A 22,595-nucleotide genomic window follows, 5' to 3' on the forward strand; every position below is an offset into this window, starting at 1 on the left:
CCCCCCCCAAAAAAAAAGTCAGGTCAAGTTAATATGCTACTCAAATATTCAATATTCTTACTCCTTTCCTGCCTACATGTTCTACTGGTTACAGAGAGGTGTTGAAATCTCCCAACTATAATCCTGAATTTGTCTGTTAATACATATTTATCTGTTAACTTTTAATTCCTTTTTTACTTTTTTTAGCCTTCTAGTATCTGCTTAAACAATTTTTCCAACCAGGCATAGTGGCACACACCTATAATTCCAGTATCTCCAGAGACCAAGGCAGGAGGAAGCAAAAGTTCAAAGCCAGCCTCAGCAACTTAGCAAGACCCTGTCTCAAAGTAAAACATGAAAAGGGCTAGGGATGCAGTTTAGTGGTTAAGCACCCGTGGATTCAATCCCTGGTACCAAAATAAATAAATGAATACATACATCACATTTCCAGTACCTTTGGTCCATTCTTGCAACGATGCTATAGTATAGTCTCATTATTTTATTTTATTTATTTTGCAGTGCTTGGAATTGAACACAGGACCTTCTTGGTCACTATTGTTTCAATTACTGTAGTTTTGTAATAACCAAATATGTGGTAGATAGTATTCTTCTTCAGGAATGTTTTTCTATTCTAAAGTATTTTGGTCTTCCATATTGTCAGTTAAAAAAAAAAAAATCCCAACCATAGAGATTATGAGCAATAAACCTTTCACTCCATAGGTGTGCCAAGTCAAGAGTAAGACAGTCTATTACAGTATAATTGCATGATAATCACTATAGTTGTGTTTATCCACTAACCCTAAGTCTCATGGGCAATGCAGTGAACCCAGATTGATGATATGAAAGCAGCAGGTTGTATTTCACCTGAGGAACTCAGTGTCAAATGCTTAGTACTTTTTGAGTACGCCACATGACATTGTTGTGAATAGCAAACAAGCCAGTATCCTCCTTCAGGAAAGAACAGTTGCATAGTGATTTCCATGACTTACCTGCTTAGCTATAGAAACTACATGGTACCAGGGTATGAATAATGAACGGTGTACTTTCAGCAGAACTACAGGGATGCTCAGGGACTATGGTGGACTACCTCTCAAAGAACCTTTTTAAATTTTTTATTTGAAATTACATTGAAAAACAGATCATTTTAGTGAGATCTAACAATTATATTATTTCTTCCTATGCATAAATAAATTTCTTTAGCCAGGTGCAGTGGTGCATGCCTACAATCCTACTAGCAGCTTAGAAGTCTGAGGCAGGAGGATCCCAAGTTCAAGGTCAGCTTAGGCAACATAGGGAGACCCTGTTTCAAAATCTATTTTAATTAGAGGCAGGGTCTCACTGAGTTGCTTAGTGCCTCACCATTGCTGAGGCTGGCTTTGAACTTGTGATCCTTCTGCCTCAGCCTCCTGAGATGCTGGGATTACAGGCATGTTCCACCACACCTGGCGTCTAAGAATTCATTTCTTGCTAATGTAAATGGTCTTGATTTTTTTTCTTGGTGTGTTTTTTGTTTGTTTGGTTTTGATTTTGTTTTTGGTACTGGGGATTGAACTTAGGGGTACATAACCATTTAGCAACATCCCCAGCCTGTGCCAGCCTGTGGGGTTTTTGTTGTTATTGCTGTTTTAAAAAAACTATTATGTATATATACCACATTTTCTTTATCCACTCATCCACTGATAGACACCTAAGCTGAAAAAGGGTCTTGTTTAAGTTGATGAGGCACGTCTTGAACTCGCAATCCTCCTGCCTCAACCTCCCAAGATGCTAGGATTATAGGCATGCTCCACTGCACCTGACTCCTGTTGTTTAACTGTTTGCTAATTATTAGTGTATAGAAATCCCATTGTTTTTTATGTGTTTATTTTATAGCCTACTATCCTGCTAATTCCTTTTACTTATTTGTAGATTCTTTTAGGTTTTCTATCTAAATAATTATCATCTTTCAATATTTACAGTTCTGTTTCTCTTCTGTTATATGTATACATTTATTTCTTGTTTTACTGTACTGACTGAGGGAAAGGTTATATATACTTCATATGTCAAGTACCCCTAAAATTATCATAAGAAAATTTCAAAGATCACTTGTGATAAATATGTTTTGTTTCTTTAACAGATGATGAACAGACAGGCTCAGGGAAAGAAGACTTTTTTTTTTTTTTTTTTAATTTTTTTCCTTAGTTGTTGATAGATCTTTATTTTATTTATTCATACATGGTGCTGAGAATCAAACTCAGTGCCTCACACATGCCAGTCAAGTGCACTACCACTGAGCCACAGTCCCAGCCCGGAAGATGACTTATTTAAAGACAAAAAAGCTAGACTGATCTTAAACAACTGTGATTCTTGTACCTTACTGCTTCCAGATTTGAAAAAAAAAAAATTAAACATGTAGAGTTTTTTTTTTAAATAGCTAAGAAGAGATGAAACTTTGTAATAGCTTTTAAAATTGTAATTCCTCTTTTTCCTTTAATGTGAACAGTTTTCCAACATTTTTTTTTAAATATTTATTTATTTATTTTTAGTTTTCGGCGGACACAACATCTTTGTTTTATGTGGTGCTGAGGATCGAACCCGGGCCGCACGCATGCCAGGCAAGCGCGCTACCGCTTGAGCCACATCCCCAGCCCTTTCCAACATTTTTTTAAATTGGTGTATTACAGTTGTACACAATGGTGGGATTTGTTGATACATATTTATACATGCACACAATATAACAATATTATTTGACTAATAATGTTCCCTAGTATTTCCCATTTCTCTCCTCTCCCCTCCCCCTGATTCCTTTCCCCTATTCTACTGATCTCCCTTTGATTTTCATGGGAACCCCCACCACCATCACCTTTCTTTTCCTTTTTGCTCTCTAGCTTCCACATGTGAGAGAAATTATGACTCTTGACCTTCTGAGCTTGGCTTATTTTGCTTAACATAATGGTCTCAGGTTCTATCCATTTTCCTGCAAATAACATAATGTCATTTTTCTTTATGGCTGAATAAAAAACTGCTATGTATATATACCACATTTTCTTTATCCATTCATCCACTGATAGACACCTAAGCTGATACCATAGTTTGGCTATGCTGCTGTAAACATGGGTATGCAAGTGTATATGCATGATGATTTTCTCTCTTTCTCTCCTTTTTTTTTTTTTGGTACCAGAGATGAACCTAGGGGCACTTAACCCAGCCCTTTTAAAATATTTTATTTGGGGACAGGGTCTCTCTGAGTTGCTTAGAGCCTCACTAAGTTGCTGAGGCTGGCTTTGAATTCACAATCCTCCTGCCTCAGCCTCCTGAGCCACTGGGATTACAGGCATGTGCCTCTATGCCTAGACTTTTGAGAAACCTCTGTACTGATTTCCATACTGGTGATATAGATTATAATCCCACCAGAAGTGTAAAAGTGTTTCTTTGTTCCACATCCTCTCCAGCATTTACTATGGTTTGTATTCTTAATGACTGCCATTCTGACTGGCATGAGATGAAATTTCAGTGTAGTTTTAATTTGCATTTATGTGAAAATAATTTTTTTTTTAAAGAGTGAGAGAGAGAGAGAAATTTTTAATGTTTATTTTTTAGTTTTCGACGGACACAACATCTTTGTATGTGGTGCTGAGGATCAAACCCGGGCTGCACGCATGCCAGGCGAGCGCACTACTGCTTGAGCCACATCCCCAGCCCCATGAAAATAATTTTTGATGGCAATATTTTTAATTTTAGGTGGAAAGGAAAAAGAAGAAAACAGAAGAGTCACTGAAAGCAAGAGAGTATATGTTTCAAACAAACAACCCAAAACTCCTAAAAAACAGCGACCTAGGAAAAAACAGGTATCTTAAATTATAATACTTATGAACAAAGCTATAACATAAAGTCAGTTTATTACAGGTAAGATGAGACTTATATCCACATTAAAAGCTTTTATATTTCATTCTTCCAACAGATTCAATGTAAGATTTTTCTATGTGTAAAAACAAAGAATTATATTGTTTGATCAGAAAATTTTATTAAGGCAAGTCAATTTTAGGGTTTAATTTATTTATTTCCTCACTTGGTATAGTCCTGTACCATCTGTCCAATATCAGACTATTTTTTATTTATTTTATCTAATTTTTCTATTGTTTTTTTTACAGCAGGTAAATAAATCTGGTGCTTGTTACTCTATTGTTTCTGGAACTTTTTACTTTATTTCAGATGGTGTTTTTCTTGACAAGCAATCTGTAGATGGTTCCTATTGAAGTATGATGGACAGCTAGCATCAAGTTGCAAGCCACTAGCGATATTATCTGTGACTCAAGGTTATATTGGCCTTGATATTTCCCTCAATGAATTTAACAAGCAGCTTCTACTTTTGACTTGTTTGCTACTCATACTACTTCTCTTTGATTCCTTTTTTTTTTTTTTAAACCTGCTCTCTTTACCATTTGGAGTGATATTTGGTTGAGGGAAGCTTCTGCTGTTTGCACACCAGGGATATAGGGTGTGCACTTCATGGTGTGTTCCTTACTTTGGAAAATTATACACCACAGACCTTCTGAGATCTGAAGGCAAAGTAACTGTGCCCTACTTCCTCATATCCCTGTAAAGGTTTGTTGTAAAAAAAAAAAAATTCCCCCCCCCCCCGCACCCCCACAACACACTTTGTTTTAGTTTCTGTTCTTCACAGTTTGGGATTTTGTTTATTTCCTTGTTTCTTTGGGTGAATTTTCAAAGGGAAAAATACGGACTTTATGCCACTGTATATGACCACAAGTCATAAGTAATTTTATGCTTGATTTTCTTTTTGCAGTTGAAATTCATGTATATAGATATTTTGTCATTTACCGTACTTGGTGTTCTCTAAGGTTCCTCAGTCTGTATTTTGTTCTTTGTCATTAGTTTTTGAGAATTCTCAGCCACTTTTACATCAAATCTACTATTCCTCTTTTTTTCTGGTGTTCCCATTATAAATATGTTACATCTTTTGTGATTTTTCTGAAGTTCTTGGAAAATTTTTCCCGTTTTTTTTATTCTTTCTTTTTTCCCCTCTTTGCTTTTTGATTTGAGAAGTTTCTCTTCACTGATTCCTCAGCTCTGTCTAGTCTATTAAAGAATTCACAAAAGACAATTCATTTTGTTATTGTGTTGTTGGTTTTAGCATTTTCCTTTGATTCTTTCATAGGTTTCCTATCTCTGCTTACATTTACCCCTCTGTACTTCCATGTGGTCTGGTTTTCTCTCAGAGGCCTTGGTGTATTAATCATAATCATTGTAAATTCCAAGCCTGACAATTTCTGTGATTATCTGCTTGAGAGTGTGGTTCTGATGCTTGCTTCATCTCTTCAAAAACTATTTGCCTTTTAACATGCTTGCAATTTTTGTTGATAGCTGGATATTTATTGCATGTTGCCTTTGGTGTGAGGTTTTGTTTTTTGTTTTTTTTGTTTTTGTTTTTGGTACTGGGGATTAAGTTCAGGGGCACTCGACCACTGAGCCACATTCCCAGTTCTAGTTTGTATTTTATTTAGGGACAGGGTCTTACTGATTTACTTAGCACCTTGCTTTTGCTGAAGTTGGCTTTGAACTCGTGATCCTCCTCCTGCCTTGGCCTCCTGAGATGCTGGGATTACAGGTGTGTGCCACCACGCCCAGCTTATTTTATGAGGTTTTATGTTTGTCTAGCTTGGAGTTAGGCTGTGCTTTACTAAGTTTGCTGTAGCTATTGGTGTGGAGGCTAAATTTTCCTCCAGTGTCCTTGTTTTTGTCTCTAGTTAACCTTTGGATTTCTCTTGAGGCTCCTTAATAGAGATCTAAGGCACCTCTTTTAGTTGAAATCCTGTGTTATATAGGCTCCTGATTAAATGTTGTGAGACAGGGAGAAGCATTTAAAAGTTCTGTGTATAGGTCTCATTCTTTAGTGAGCCTATGTCCTAGGCTGTGACTTTCAAATTGTACTAAAACTGTACTACTCATTAAATAGTAACTCTCCATTAATCCTTGCCCTCCTCTGCCAGTGACTATCATTCAACTATATTTGAATTTGACTGTTCTAGGCACCTCATTCAACTATATTTGAATTTGACTGTTCTAGGCACACTCAGCCTTTTGTGTCTAAATTACTTCACTTGGTATGTTGTTCCATGTTCATTCATGTTGTAGCATATGTTAGAATTTCCGTCCTTTTTTAAGAATGAGTAATATTCTATTATATCTATACACCACATCTTACTTTTATCCATTTGTCCATTGATAGGCACTTAAGTTGCTTCCACATTTTACTTGTTATGAATAATGCTTCTATGAACATGAATGCATGAATATCTCTTCTGAGTCCTTCCTTTCATTTCTTTTGAGTATATGCCTAGAATTAGAATCATTCATTGGATCATATGGTAGTTCTATTTGTAAATTTTTTGAGGAACTACCATATTGTTTTTTACAGTGGCTGCATCATTTTATATTCCAATCAATAATGCACATGAGTTCACTTTTTTCCCCTCATCCAAATAAGTCAAGATGATAAACTAGATTTTCTTTAAAAATGTGGAAGTCTAACCAGGTGTAGTGTACACACCCGTAATCCCAGTGGCTCTGGAGGCTGAGGCAGGAGGATTACAAATTCAGGGTCAGCCTCAGCACCTAGGCCCTGTCTCAAAATAAAAAATAAAAGGGCTGGAAATGTAACACAGGGTTTAAGCGCCCCTGGGTTCAATCCCCAGTTAGCCCCTACCCCCACGCCACTCCCCTTCCCCCAAAAAGTAAGTCTAAAAATGCAGAAGTCTTCTTGGACATTTCCCACATAGTCTGGTAAAATTAAATAATAACAGATGATCAAACTCTCCTTGCCACCATAAGGAGTAATTAGTTAGTCACCTGTAGCAAATGCCAAATGTCAGTGATTTTTCTATGTATGGTATTCAATTTTATTTTTAAAATGTTGTCATTTTCTTCCAAAATGCCCTAAATGTTTTAAATTTTGTTTTGTCTTGGGTTTATGGCAGTTGTTGAACCCAAGAGCACTTTACTACTGAACAACATCCCCAGCCCTTTTTATTTTTTGAGACAGGGTCTTACTAAATTGCTGTGGGCCTCCTTAATTTTCTGAAGCTGGCCCCCCAATTTGGGATCCTTCTATCCCAGCCTCCATGTTGCTTGGATTATAGCTATGTGCCACTGTGCCCAGGTAAATTGTATTTTTTAAAATTTTTTATTTCTTAAATTTTTTTTTCTTCAATAAACCTTTATTTTGCTTATTTATATGCAGTGCTGAGAATCGAACCCAGGGCCTCACACGTGCTAGGCAAGTGCTCTACCACTGAACCACAACCCCAGCCCTAAATTGTATTTTTGAAAATTTATTATATACACACACATATACTTCCCTCAATGTTGGAAGAATAGGATTTTCACTGAGTTTGTTAATGAAGTACTAAACATTTATAAACTCTGTTTGAGGTGTGGAATAATATATAAAAACATCATAAGAAATAATGTACCTTAAGTTGGACAGATTGGTTTGGCTAGAAACCAAGTAGCTCTGTTGCTTAATAGCTGTCCTAGAGCTTATATAAAATGAACAGCAATAATAATTACCCTTAAAATGTTTAATGATGAAGATAAGTTTTGTAAGAAATACATAGAGAAATTCTTCCATCTTTAAGAGACTGTAAGTATTATTTTAACAAAAAAACAGTTGTTCTTTTTTAAACAGTGTGCTGTTCTTACAGAATCATTTAGAAATAACTCTTCTACTTTTTTTAAAAGGCATGGCTTTGGGAAGAAGACAAGAATTTGAGATCTGGTGTGAGGAAGTATGGAGAGGGAAACTGGTCTAAAATACTATCACATTATAAATTCAACAACCGAACAAGTGTCATGTTAAAAGACAGATGGAGGACTATGAAGAAACTAAAATTGATTTGCTCAGACAGTGAAAACTGAATGTATTTGTTGAAGCTTGATAAAGGACAGTTAAATATTTTGATAACTACATTTTGTTTGAAACTTATTGGTCATTGATGTATCTCAAAATTTTTGTTTAAAGCATTATTTTTAGTTTAGCAAAGATTTGTGCTATAGAGTAAAATTATATGCCTCATTTTGTTCTTTAAGAATTTTTTAATTTTGATAAAGTGTAAATATGTTAACTCCAACCAAATTCAGTACTCTCCCCAAATCTCGTTCCAGTAAAAAAATGAAACCTGACGAGGAAAAAAGCAGTTTTTTTATTTACCTATTTTGTGTCTATAAGGTACCTTCAGCCTCCTAAGACACAGCATGAAAATGAATTTTCTCACTAAGTGAACAGTAATAGTCCTTTTATATGAAACTTGATCTATGGCCTTAATATTCTACTTAATTACTAAAGCATTTGTTAATAGAGTGATAAATAAAGCTGTTTTTGTTTTCTTTTTTGATACTAAGGATTGAATCCAGGGGCAGTTAACTGCCAAGACACATCCCCAGCTCCCTTCCACCTTTTTTTTTTATCTTTTGATATAAGGTCTTGATAAGTTGATCAGAGCCTTGCTAAATCTCTGAGGCTGGCTTTGAACTTGCAATCCTCATGCCTCAGCCTTCTGAGTCGCTGAAATTACAGGCATGTGCCACTACACCGAGCTAAATAAAGCTTCTTTATAACCTGATACTGAGTTCTCTGGGATGCTTTGATTTAATATGTCAATATTGGACATAAATAGTATTCTGTAAATGCTTAAGTTGTATTCACCATGATCATCTTTACATAGTATTAATAAATAAGGTTAAACATACCTTACTAGACAATTTGAATTTTCATTAATTTATTTAGATGTCCTAGTCAAATATTAATAGAATTATTTAGCATTTTGTGTTATGTGATTTGTTTAGCAAACAAGTATTGAAATATTCAGGTAGTTGTGTTAAAATCATATGTAATATTTTATGATCTTGTCCATTTCTTATTAAAGTTTTTTATACTACTTTCTGATTGTTCGTGAAATTATGTTGTCCTTTATGTATAAACAGAAACATGAATAATTACTGTATTGTTCCTGACTCAGTCTGTCTTATTATACTGAAAATATTGTGTTTATCCAAGACATCAATGATTAATGCCAAAGTACCTTAAGTCAAAACAGACTTATAAGTCAACCACCTCATTCCAAACATGTACCATAAACCATCAAATCTAAATTGCCATTAATTGTATGATGCTTTGTTACTTCACATACTTAAAAAGAAAAATCACCATCAATTATACTATAGTTTGGTGCTTTCTTTGTTAAAAGTCTGTTTTATTAAAAGCTATTTTAGATTTATTTAAACATAACATTCTTTTCATCTAACTTGTGAATATGTAAAAATTTTATAAGCTCAGTAATTTTGGTGGCATATTCCTAAAACATCCCTCCCATCTGAATCCTCTTTTTTTAAAAATTGATTTTTAAAAAATAGTTGTAGGGCTGGAGTTGTGGCTCAGTGGCAGAGTGCTTGCCTTGAACATGTGAGGCACTGGGTTTGATCCTCAGCACTGCCTAAAAAATAAAAATAGTTGTAGATATACATGGAGTCTTAAGAGACAATGCAAAGATCCCTTGCATGCTTAGCTCAGTTTTCCCCAGTATAAATATTTTGTAAAACTGCAATATATCACCGCCAGGAAATTGTACTAGTGGAATCCATTCATTTTATTCAGATTTCCCCAGTTTTGTACTTAGAGTCTAGTTCTAAACAATTTTATCGTTTGCATTCATCTCTCTACCAGAATCAAAGATCCTGAACAGCTCGATTATCATGAGAATCCTTTAAGTTGCTTTTGTATATGATACTTTCCTCCCTTGGCAACCACTAATCTATCCTTTATTTCTAAAGTCTAATCATTTTTATTATGTAAGATGATGTCACCAAAAATAGTATAGGGAACTCCCAAGATCTGGCCCTCTACTGAAATAACCATGAAGTTGACAAGAGAGTCAAAATTTTGGAACTTCAATATCTAGTACAAACCTAGAACAACCAAGGAAATACTTCATGAAACAATTTTTGTGTGTGTGTGTGTGTGTGTGTGGTACTGGGGATTGAAACCAGTACTACTACTGAGCTAACCAAGGTGCCCGGGCTGGCCTCGAACAAGATCTTTCTGCCTCAGCCCCCTGAGTTGCTGGGATTACGGGTATGTACCATTGCTCCTGGGTGAAAACTGTTAAATTTTGGTTGAAGTTTTGGTGCTTTTCCTTACCCTCCTACCATACCCTAGTCCTCAAGTTGGCAACTGCTATGGCAACTTAGTGCCAAAGATTGCAATGTAGATATTGTCCTCAAAAAACAGGTTGTGCATTTTGACCTGTTTGTTCCTGAGGTTCAGCTCAAAAGTTTGCATTTGTTTCACACACACCTCCTCACCGCTGAGTTGGACCAACCTCCAGAGTGGTGTTGTCAAAAGCTTTTTAAAATAGGCTATCTGCAGCCACCTGGGGAAAGGGATGGGATAAGCAGCAACAGACTAAAAAACCTGAGAGGAAACAGCTGGGGAAGAGAGGTGTGGGGGAAGCTCCAGCTCTCACATATACCAGGGAGTCTGGACATGCCCAGGACTGGATACATTCAGAGAAAAACCTGAGTACTAGACCTGCACCTCTGACTGATCTTTAGGTTCTACAAAAGGAGGATGCCAAATCAGAGTTGTAGGTGGCCTGGCCATGGGTTGAAGAATTGCTCTACTCTGATCCAATCTGCAAAATGTGGGAGAGTATTTTTTTTGTTTTGTTTTACTCTTGTGACATTAAAGGAATTAAATGAAATATAAGTATCCATCATCTTTGACTCAATCCAAATTGTATGTAGCTATGGCTTATTTTCATTTCTACATCATTTTCCATTATATAGTTATACCAGTTATTGTGCTATTGATGAAGATTGGGTTGTGAAAATAAATGAAGACCATCCAATAATGAAAATAAACATTTATTCAGCACTTGCTGTAGCAAGAGCCCATCACAATCCCTTGTATATGGCAGGCACATGTTTCTGGCAGGTCAGCATTATACTATTGATACTGCTGTTTAACCAGGGAAAAGTCCTGCTTCCTCACGTTTTGAAGTATAACAATAGAGAAGTGTGCTGAGGCAAGCATATAAAGCAGGGTTTATTTTAAAAGGGGTAACATTTCTCCCAGGAGGGAGAAAGGGACCATAGCTGGTATCCCAAGAAGTGAGATATTCTGCCATTTTTTGTCCTAGGCTTCCTTTGTTCTGCTCTCTTGCCTTTATCTCTCTCCTTCCTGTGTGTGTGACTAGGCCTAGGAAATGCTCAGTAGGGTGGCCAAGAAGTGGGAAACAAGTGAGCTGAAGGGAGAAGAGCAGGATGGAGCAGCCCAGGACACGTTAAATAACTTTATAGCTCCCTGTAGGGAGGGGCAATTCCTGGGACACGTTACCTTAGCAATAGGTTGGAGCAGGTGCAGGTTCTTGATAAGGGTTGGAGGAAGGGCTCTGAAGGAATTAACATTTCAGTCCCTCAGGGGGCAGTCTCCAACTCACTCAGATTGGCCTCCTTGATCCGACCTGACTCGATTTACCTGTATCTATACTGACTGCCTGTCTAATTCTGGCTTCACTAGTGCAAAACTAACAAACTTCAGACACTCCGGAAGTTTTTGACATGAGGAAACTGGACACGAATCAAATAGCAGCAGACATTTTATGGGATTGTTTCAGGAAACATTTGGCTTTTTCTTATTGGTCCGAGTCAGAGGTGAGGGCAAAGTATTGGAATGTTGGCAGCCAAGTCCTGGCCATTGAATGGATCGCTTAGAGGGGTTTGGGTTTGGCTTCTAGGACTGGTAACATTTCACATGAAGTATAATATTAGGAATAATGGTAGCTCAAACCAAGAAAAGTTAGTTATAAATATTGTGGTCATTAGATTAAAAAATACATTAAGCCAGGTGTGGTGGCACAGGTCTGTAATCCAGGGACTCTAGACTTCCAAGACAGGATGATCGCAAGTTTCAGGCCAGCCTCAGCAATTTAGTGAGGCCCAGTGTGAAAATAACAAAACAGAGGACTGGGGAAGGGAAAGGGAGACTGGGGATGTACCACAGTGGTAAATGCCCCTGTGTGAAATCCTCAGTACCAAAAAATTTAGAAATACACTAAACGATAATTAAAAACAATAGAGATTGAAATGCTTTACTAAAAATCATTTAATGCAAAAACAAAGGAGGGAAGCAAAAACCACGAGGACAAAAAATGGTACAACCTACATCAAATCCCATCAATAATGACATTATATATACTGGCCTAAAGCTTGTGATCCACCTGCCTCAGCCTCCTGAGTTGCTGGGATTACAGATGTGCCACCACCGTGCCCAGTGCCTCACATGTGTTAGGCGAGTGTTCTACCACTGAGCCACAACCTCAGCCCCTGGTGTAGTTTTCTTAAAGCCATCCATCCTCTGCCAATCGCAAGCTGTCTTCTCTCTCCTGAGTACTCCTCATTTCCTGCACCCTCTGCTTGGTTTACACTACTGTTTAAGTTGACCACCTCCTCCCTGAAAGGGTGCACAGAATGGAAAATTTTTGTATCTTACATGTCCGAAAATATCATTCTAGCCTCACATTTGATTCATAATAATTTTATTGAACACAGCATTTTTTGTAACTTCTTACCCAAATTTTACTCTATTACTCTATTCTAGCTTCAAATGTTGCTTTAGATAAATAATTCAATACTATCCTAATACTGATCCTTTACATGTGACCTGGCTTTTCCTCTCAGGTTTGCGATTCTTCTGTATATCTGAAGATCTGGAATTTCATGATAATGTGCCTTGGTGTGATTTTAAGTTTCACAGATTTGTCTCAAGGGGAAGGAACTTTTTAAAAAATTCATCTTATGCTCAGTGGGAGCATAAGATGCTCCCCACTCTAAGGAAGAATAGCTTTTACATCTCACTCCACCATCTTCTCCACAAGAATGGGTCCCTCTATCCACGTCTACTGATCATCCATCAGTAGAATGTCATTTGCTTCCAATCTTCACAAAGATTCTTTAAAATCACTGAGCTTCTCATCTATTTATGGATTCGGTCTCTTTGGTAAGTCCTGTAACCTCAAGTGGGTTTGAAGAGAGAGTAAATATGTGCATCTGTCACAGAAACCTAGAGGTATCGCTTCCCTTTAAAATGCTCATCTTCTGATTGCTTAAACTGCAGAATACCCAGGGCTTGCCTTCTAAGTCAACTTGCAATTGTTGGTATGAAACTTCACTAAAATATTCTTAGAGGGCACAAACCTGTTTCTTTTACGTCTGTTTTGTGCCTACCTGGAAAAAAATGGTTAATTATAATCTTTATGCCAGAAGAGACCCAAACAATATAAATTATTGCTATTTATGCTTAATTATGACATTTTCAAATAAAAACAAGACTCATAAAAAAAAAGATTGGTGCAATTATAGTTCATCTTGGTCCCCCCCCACTCCCGACTCTTCATTTTTCCTTCTTTTCCACTTTTCTACATGATCATTATTTCTAATTCCTTTCCCCTTCTTTCCTGGTAGGCATATTTATTTTTGTTCAAATTACTTTCCACATTCACTTTTGAAAATCAGTCTAATAAGTGATTTTGAGTCTGTAAATCATGGCAGAGTGCCTGCGGAAAGGACCCTGACACTGGGGCTTATTAAAAAAGAACGCCAAGAGGTCTCTAAATACTTTGATCTTTAACTTTGAAAATAAAAACTTTGGGTTCTTCATTAATCACATGGACTACGTGTTTCAGTTCTGACATGTTTCCTCGAGCTTGGCTAGAATTAATAACGAGCTTTTCAAAACCATTATTTAATAGTTACGTCTGCTAGCTTAGGAAATTTTCTCAAGAATAAAAGTAGCAAAAATATAACTTCAATATGAAAGTAATTAGTGGTTATGCACCAAAATAAAATGCATAAGGTGAAAAATGGATTATGTTAAATGTTGGAACACATATTGGAACCATAAATGCATCAGAGCTTTATTTATTTATTTATTTATAGTTGTGTATGGACTCAATGCCTTTATTTGTTTTTATGTGGTGCTAGGATCAAACCCAGTGCATCGCACTTGTGAGGCAAGTGCTCTGCCTCAGCCACAGCCACAGCCCACACTATTGCTCTTAGTGATTATTTCACCTTGTTGTTATTTTTCTTTTGGTGAAATTTTTATGCATTCTCTGACCATTCCAGAAGTTTGGGGTTCTTTTTTTTAGTCAAACCAGTGAAGAACTTTTATAAATCTAATAAGAAAGTTTATTTACTGATATAAACATTTTAAGCAACATTGGAAAATACCCAGAGACATCATCAAAAATCTTGCTTTATAATTGATTAAAAGTGGGCTTAAAATGTTAATACTGACATTATAATTAAAGTCGGTAGCCTGGGTGAGATTCAAATTTTTTATCATTAATTTCTAACATTGATTTTCCCTTAAAATAATTTTGGCAGTTAAATCAGGATATAGTCAGAAACATTACTACTCTCAGTGTCACATATTGGGGACTTTTCCATCCCTTTTCTATCTTGCTGTTGTCATTCTGTTATTACATGATAAATTCCAAGAAATATGTGTTTTAGGGCATGGTGGCACACGCCTATGATCCCAGTGACTTGGGAGGCCAAGGCAGGAAGATTGCAAGTTTGAGGTCAGCCTGGACAACTTAGAAAAACCCTGTCAAAAATAAAAAGGGATGGGGGTGTAGCTCAGTGGTAAAGTGACCTTGTGCTGAACCCTGGTATTCTGCCTGCCCCACCAAAAAAAAAGAAATATTTATTTTAGTAAACTGTTTATTAGTAAATAACTATATAATAACATTGAAATCAGAGGAATTTTATATGATTTAAATCTCAAGAGTCAATCCTTCAAAGGAAATATTCTGAATATAAAGCCTACTTCAAAACTGAAATATTTGGCATAGTCAGCTTATTACTGAAGCTGAGCACCAGTGAGGAGCCGGGTCTAGGCTCCGTGGCTGTCTGCAGAATGACTTGTCGTCCCAGACCCTTTAGCTCACCAAGTCGCCTTGAGTTCAGTGATCTCCTGCTAGAGTAAGGATACTGACATCAGGAGATGTCAGTAGGAAAGATCACAGCATTCATAGTGAAATCCACGCCTCTTCCTCTGCCTTCCACCCAAAACATAAGAAAATGCATGCTGCAGAAAAAGATTAGTACACACACTTCAACTAAACTTGAAGTTGGGCTCTGAAAGAGTATTCCATTCAACTTCAGACTTTAAGCTTTGGAAATAATGTTAGATGCAAATAGTGGTAGAATTTTTCATAATGAAAGAAATTGTTTCATTCGTTGGCACCAAAATTTCTCTTCATGAAAATTATAACATTTAAAAGAATTCCTATTGGCCTAGAATGGGCATTTTACTAATCTTTCCAATTAACTGAAGAAAATGTCTTCTTCAAAATATTTTTACAGCCAGATGAGGTGGTGCACGTCTGTAATCCTGGTGGCTCAGGAGGCTGAGGCAGGAAGATTCCAAGTCCAAAGCCAGCCTCAGCAAAAGCAAATTGCCAAGCAACTCAGTGAGACCCTGTTTCTAAATAAAATACAAAATAGGGCTGGGGATGTGGCTCAGTGGTCAAGTGCCCCTGAATTCAATCCCAGTATCTCCGCCCTCAATATTTTTAGCATAGTTGGTTGGCTTTTCATTGCAAAATGCTCACTGAAATTTTAAACAACTTGCCCTGTGGAAAATATTGGGGATAATTTGCTTGAAATTATTGATTCAGGATTTATGGAATATTGTATGGGAAATATGTGTGATTTTTTTGGGGGGTGGGTGGGTATGGGAAATTGATTTCAGGGGTGCTCTACCACTGAGCTACATTCCCAGACCTTTTTATTTGGAGACAGGGTCTTGCTAAATTGCTTGAGGCTGGCTTCAAACTTGCAGCCCTCCTGCCTTAGCTCCCTAAATTGCTGAGATTTCAGACCTGTGTCACAGTGCCCAGCTCTATAACATTGTTTTTTTAAAGTGAGGAACTTTTAAGAGATATGGAATAGAGAGAAAAGGATGCAAGTCAAAGTGTAGTTACCCTTAAATAATAACTTCCTCCAAAGCGGAGCATGGGATAGTAATTCTAGTGCAAACCAACACATATTTTGTGACTGGATGGAAGGTCAAGGACATAAAACCTCAGGAGCATTTCTAAGTCCTCAACTTATAAAAGTAAGATATATAGACATTCCTTGAGAATGTTCCTTGAGAATTAGCCTCTAATTTTTCTTTCTATACTTCAGTGTATGGCAATGATGTGTTCAGGAACTTGGGCCCAACAGTTTTTAGAGTTTCTGAAGTGTTACACACAACCTAACAATATTCAGCATGCTTACAAACACATCTTGAAATAGTTACATGATGATCTATATAAAAATAAAACTGTGAACTGCTGGACAAGAACAGTGGTCTACTCGCCGGACTTTTTTCCAAGTTCCTTGACATCGAGGATTGCCGATTGCTTGCCAGTGAAGAGTCTGATTTCTGAAACAATATTTTTGAAAATGTTAGTCACGATAATAAGACCAGCCCCGACAACTTTGCAAGACCCTGTCCCAAAATAAGTAAAAAGGACTGGGCATGTAGCTCAGTGGTAGAGCACCACTGGTTTCAATCCCCAATCACAGAATTTTGAAGTTCATTACTAATAGAATTTTTTAAAAAAAATAACCATAAAGGGGATTTCTTTTCCTTAGATTCCATCAAAGTAAGTTTCCATTTGATCCCTATCTGAGGACACTCTCATGGTGGAAGAGTTGTTTGTTCAATTCACTGTGCCCACAGGGCTGAGGATATAGCTCAGTTGATTGAGTACCTCCCTCGCATGCACAAGGCCCTGGGTTCAATCCCCAGCACCACCAAAAAAAGTCAATTCACAGTGTTCACTGTATTCAGTTCTCCTACTTGATCTGAATACAAGTGTCACATAAAGGTGAATGGCTATTTCAATTTATATTTAAATTATAAAGCTACCCAATTACCTCTTTCATCCCTTTCCAATTCTTTGATTTTGTAATGAAAAAATGAGAGTAGTGAAAAGAGAGTGAAGCCATATTATTAAAATTATTATTTTTAAAGTCACTAGTGCCTTAACCAGGGTTTAAATATTTACTTCATTAGGTACAAATTGAATTATAAAATCATTTAAAGTCAAAATATGGATGAGGTATTCAGAAAAATATTAAATCTAAATATTAGGTTTCATTTGATATGCATTCCTCACCAGCTTTATTGTTCATATGGTGTATGCAATAGAGGCTTTCCTTTGGGCACAAGTGACTAATGAACATAAATTCAAATTATTAAGTATTAAAGCATACAACAGGAATAACGATTGACAGGAAAGTTCAATATTTTGGTTCTTAATCTGTATTTTGATCAGTTTCATCTAACATTCTTAAAACTATAATCCAAGTATGACCTAAATTGGTCCTTGTCCCATAGCTGATCCAGTGTGAAGTTGACCCTTCTCCTAGTTATAAATGGTGTTATCAGGACTAGGGTAGATTTACAGGATGGCAAATGTTTTTGGCATCAATTCTTTCAGAAAAATCTATAGATGTATGTGGAGTTATTACCCTAGAGAACTGAGCCCATGACTCTATCTCTTTATGACTTAATGACAAAGCCCCTTTGGGCAGTAGTTCTGAAATGTCACCGTGGGTTTGAATCATCTGGGCAGGGTCAGCAGGCTATGACCCCTCATAGGCCAAATCTGACCTACGACCTCTTTTTGTACAGATTGTGAGTTAATAATTTGTACAGTTTCAAGTATCAAAAAGGAAAAATCAAAAGAATGATATTTTGTAACACATTCAAATTTTAGTATCCATAAATAAAGTTTTGTTAGAACAAAGCCCAAGATTTACACTGCATGTATGGCTGCTTTCATGCCACAGTGTCAGAGTTGAGCAGTTAAGATAGTAGCTGCTGTATGGGATGCGAAGCTGAAAATATCTACTCTCTGGCATTTTATAGAAAAAAATTTCTGACCTCTGACCTAAGAGATTATTAAGAATCTACATCAGCCAGGCCTGTTGGCACACACACACCTATAATCCCAGAGATTTAGGAGGCTGGGACAGGAGGATCCACAACTTTTGAAGCCAGCCTCAGCAGTTTAGGAAGACTCTGCAACTTATTAAGACCTGGTCTCAAAACATCAAATAATAAGGACTAGGGATGTAGCTCAGTGGTAAAGCACCTCTGGGTTTAATCCCCGGTACCAGGAAAAAAAAAAAAATCCATTCCCCCAAATTCTGATTTCAGCTGGTCTGAAGAGGGATTAAGAATTTGCATATTTTAAATCTCCATTCTAAGAGATTCAGATACAAGTTGTCTTCAGAATGTGGCTTTGGAGCAAACAGGTTTTCAGTGGTCATCTGAGAGCTTTAAACTAAATGACCCAAATCAAATTGACCCATGCAGTTATGGTATTGAAAGCCTCTGAGTTCCACAGAGAAAACTGAAGTCCTGGGCTTGGGGGCAGCTGCACAGATGTTTCTCCTCGCTGCCCAGATCATGCCTTTTTGTGACACACTGGTCAGCCACTCTGGGTGTGGAGAGGACAGATCCTCAACATGAGTAACAAGTCCTTCCATCAGTTCCCGTCCTTACCCGTCAGAGTCCAGGCCATCTCCAGAACAACGAAGGCTCACAGAATTCATGGCGGGGGGCTGACAGTCCACACACACGGTGTATCCCTCTCGGAGATACTGCATCCACCGCGTCAGGGGCCGGTTCTCCAGAGCACAGTGAGGAGTCAGGGACTCTGTCTTGAACTCCATACAGTATCTAGAGCAAAAGAAGTAATAATGTCACTTGCTAGTACCAGAGGTGGCCTGACACTGTGGAAAGTCTTAGGAAGTCGTCATCTCCAGTGGCATCTGGCAGACTGGAACATGGAGTCACATCTTCACAAGTCACACACGATTCACAGAGTTCTTCAAGTTTCTTTTTCACTAAATGCTGACAACATGCGACTGACCACCATAGAAAAGCTTTTTAACTCTTTTTCAATCCGTTATTGAATTCTCTGGTCAACAGAAATTTGCAGATTTAGATAGCCTCTATCCTTTCCAATCAGATCACTAAATTGTATGTAAAGGCACATGTTTTACTAGCAAACCAGCCCTTGGTAGTTTGGCTTGTGTTCTAAAGAATTATATAAATTGAACCAGGCGTGATAGCACATGCCTGTAAACCCAGCAACCCAAGAGGCTGAGGCATAAGGCTCACAAGTTCAAGGCCAGGCTGGGCAGCTATGTGAAATTCTTGTTTAAAAAATTTAAAAAGGGGCCAGGGATCTCCTCAAACATTTATTATTTATTATGTTAAAAACTTTAAAGGGGCATGGGGTTGTAGCTCAGTGGTAGAGCACTCTCCTAGCACATGCAAGGCCCTGGGTTCGATCCTCAGAATCACATAAAAATAAATAAATAAATAGAATAGAATAGAATAAAGGTGTTGTGTCCAACTACAACTAAAAAATAAATATTAAAAAAAGGGGGGAGGGAGCAGGAATGTAGCTCAGTGGTAAATCGCCTCTGGTTCAATTCCCAGTACCAAAAGAAAGGTTGGGGGAAGGGAGGTAGGCTGGTGGTACATGACTGTTATCTCAGTGACTTAGGAGGCTGTGGCAGGAGGATCCCGAATTAGAGGCCAGCCTCAGCAACTCAGCAAGATTCTATCTTCAAATTTTAAAAAAGGGCCGGGTGCAGTGGCACACACCTGTAATCACAGTAGTTTGGGAGATTGAGGCAAGAGGATCACAAGTTCAAGGCCAGCCTCAGCAGCTTAGCAAGGCCCTGAGCAAATTAGTGAGACCCTGTCTCAAAAAATAAAAAGGGCTGGAGATGTATGTACCTCAGGGGTAAAGCACCTCTGAGTTTGAGCTCTGGTACGACAAGGGTTAAAAAAAGTTACATAAATTGAACAAGCATTTGCATGAGTCTGAGAACGCTTAAATATGAATTCAGGAGGGTATATCCTCAACACCCAGGCCAGCACCTGTGCTGTTAGTCTCCCAAATGTTCCCAGCACTCACCTTCCCCACCCAACCCACCTGCATGATCTGTTGTCACACTGATGAACATTGAAGTTACATCAGGCATCACAGATGAGAACAGAAACGGGGAGCTGAGTAACGTTTTCTATGACAGGTTAGTGTCACCTTATACTGGGCTGTGGAAAACTCTACCATGTATGTCTAGACTCTGAAGGTCCCAGGGGAGCATCCAGATATGAGTAAATATTTGAAAATTTTGTAGTTAAAAGAAACATGATTTTCCAGTTCTCAGGGAAACAAAACATAATATAAATCCTGAGTTGCCATAGTAGAAACTTGTATTTTCAGCTCAATGGAATAATTTCTTATCTATCAAATTATGAGTTGTAATAGGTTAAATGGAAACTGTTTGGAGAGTCTGCTTCAAAAATCTTTTTTTTTTTTTAATTTTCATTTTCACTGCTTCAAAGATATTTAACAGCTGAGCGTGGTGGCGCAGGCCTGTAATCCCAGCGAGTTGGAAGGCTGAGGCAGGAGGATCACAAGTTCAAAGCCAGCCACAGCAACTTAGCGAGACCCTGTCTCAAAATAAAAAGTAAAAGGGGCTGGGGATGTGACTCAGTGGTAAATTGCCTCTAGGTTAAATCTCTAGGAGAGAGAGAGAGAGAGAGAGAGAGAGAGGAAGAGAGAGAGAGACAGAGGAAGAGAGAAAAGGAGAGAGAGAGAGGAAGAGAGAGACAGAGGAAGAGAGAGAGAAAAGGAGAGAGAGAGGAAGAGAGAGAAAGGGAGAGAGAGAGGAAGAGAGAGAGAGGGAGGAAGAGAGAGAGAAAAGGAGAGAGAGAGAGGAAGAGAGAGAGAGATCTTTAACAATGGTAAGTACTACTTATTAGTAACTAAAGGTAACTGGTATCTTTAGTTATTAAGGTAGGAAATTCTGATATGCAGCTTCAGTCAACCCCAGACACCTTAACCCAGACATCTCTGCAATGTTATATTCTATTAAATGCTCATACCAAACCCATGTGGTAGGTATTAATATTCTTTAAAGAGAAAAAACTGAAGGGGAACAACTTAAGTCAAATGAGTGGCCTCGTGAGGATCTGAATATGCAGCCATCTGGTCTCCCTTAACTAATGGCAGAAGAGTGGACCCAAGTGAGCACAGGGATGGTTTCAATAAGAACCCTCTACCTAAGCATGGTGGTACACCCCTGTAATCCCAGCTAAGACAGGAGGATTCCAAGTTCAAAGCCAGCCTGGGCAACTTAGCAAGACTGTTTCAAAATAACAAATAGAAAGGTGTGTAGCTCACTGGTAGTGTGCCACTGGGTTCAAGCCCCAGTACTTAGTGGGGGGGAAAAAAAAAGAAAGAAAAAAATCCTCAGGTTGAAGTGTGTGCCACTTTCAAATTCACCAGAGATGGTGCTAGAATCCATGGTTCCCTAGAGGGACACCCTTAGCATAATTAATCAAATAATATCATCTCATTTTTATACAGTTTGCTTCTTTTTAGAGATCAGGCACAGATAAATACAGTCCCACAAAAATGGGGGATCAGTACATTCCGAGTCTGGTGAAGGGTCCTATTTTCTTGGAAGTCAATGAACAAATAACAGAAGAAAACAGTGGAACCAAGTTGACTCTTCTGAATAGACTTGACTATACAACTGGAAAAACATAATAAGAGCACATTACCCGGCATCCTCTGTGTGCGTAGACCACTGTGGAGATGCAGCTTGTCTTGTTCTCTCCTTGTTGAAGGCAGAGGTAGTTATGAAGGCAGGGACTGGAAGAGGGAGAATTATGTTGAATCCACACAAAGTACTCAGAGCAGTTTCCCAAACTTGGTTCCATGCCCATCTCAAGGTCTCCATCTCCAAAACCCACGCTTGGTACACCATCAAGGAGTGAAGTAAGGCGCATTACAAAGTCCGCAGAATCAAATTGGTTAAAGACCTGTGTGCTGGCAGATGGCAGAGAGGGCACCTGCAGGCCTCTGACAAGGCTGTTCCTCTGAGACTAACCTGAGGAGCCAGGAAGAAAAACCAGGAAATGATAAAAAAGATGAGGAGAAGGCAAGGGGGTTAAGAGAGGTGATAGAGATTACAGGAGAAAGAGAAAGGACCTTTTCAATAAATGAAAGGAAGAGCTGGGCGCGGGTGGCACATGCCTATAATCCCAGCAGCTCAGGAGGCTGAGGCAGGAGGAGCACAAGTTCAAAACCAGCCTCAGCAATGGCAAGTCGCTGAGCAAGTCAGTGAGAGCCTGTCTCTAAATAAAATACAAAATAGGGCTGGAGATGTGGCTCAGTGGTTGACTGCCCCTGAGTTCAATCCCTGGTTACTCCCACCGCCCCAATAAAGAAAGGAAGATCTAGGTGGTGGCAGCAGGCCTGTAATCCCAGGGGCTCAGGAGGCTGAGGCAGGAGGATCACAAGTTCAAAGCCAGCCTCAGCAACGGCGAGGTGCTAAGCAACTCAGTGAGACCCTGTCTCTAAATAAAATACAAGATAGGGCTGGGGATGTGGCTCAGTGGTTGAGTGCCCCTGAGTTCAATCCCCCGTGCCAGAAAAAAAAAAAAAAAAAAAAAAAAAATTTTCAGA

The 22,595-nt window shown here is 38.2% G+C and overlaps 2 protein-coding genes across 5 annotated transcripts in view; one reads left to right on the top strand and one right to left on the bottom strand.

The window, feature by feature from the left end:
• Nucleotides 1–8,372, top strand: part of Terf1 (telomeric repeat binding factor 1) — a 30,499-nt gene extending 22,127 nt beyond the window's left edge. For all 4 annotated transcript variants that reach the window (XM_015485865.2, XM_015485863.2, XM_015485864.2 and 1 more), the window contains 2 exons: nucleotides 3,700–3,806; nucleotides 7,720–8,372. In XM_015485865.2, coding sequence (XP_015341351.1) covers nucleotides 3,700–3,806; nucleotides 7,720–7,896 — 284 coding nt within the window. In that variant the 3' untranslated portion in view covers nucleotides 7,897–8,372. The remainder of the gene's footprint in view (nucleotides 1–3,699; nucleotides 3,807–7,719) is intronic.
• A 6,370-nt stretch (nucleotides 8,373–14,742) lies between these two features.
• Sbspon (somatomedin B and thrombospondin type 1 domain containing) overlaps nucleotides 14,743–22,595 on the bottom strand; it is a 35,455-nt gene continuing 27,602 nt past the window's right edge. Inside the window, exons 3-5 of the mRNA XM_015485757.2 lie at nucleotides 21,689–21,779; nucleotides 18,605–18,781; nucleotides 14,743–16,471 (exon numbers count right to left, since the gene is read on the bottom strand). Coding sequence (XP_015341243.1) covers nucleotides 16,354–16,471; nucleotides 18,605–18,781; nucleotides 21,689–21,779 — 386 coding nt within the window. The 3' untranslated portion in view covers nucleotides 14,743–16,353. The remainder of the gene's footprint in view (nucleotides 16,472–18,604; nucleotides 18,782–21,688; nucleotides 21,780–22,595) is intronic.

The sequence above is a fragment of the Marmota marmota genome, unplaced genomic scaffold, assembly GCF_001458135.2.
Source record: "Marmota marmota marmota unplaced genomic scaffold, marMar, whole genome shotgun sequence".
Taxonomy (NCBI): Eukaryota; Metazoa; Chordata; class Mammalia; order Rodentia; family Sciuridae; genus Marmota; species Marmota marmota.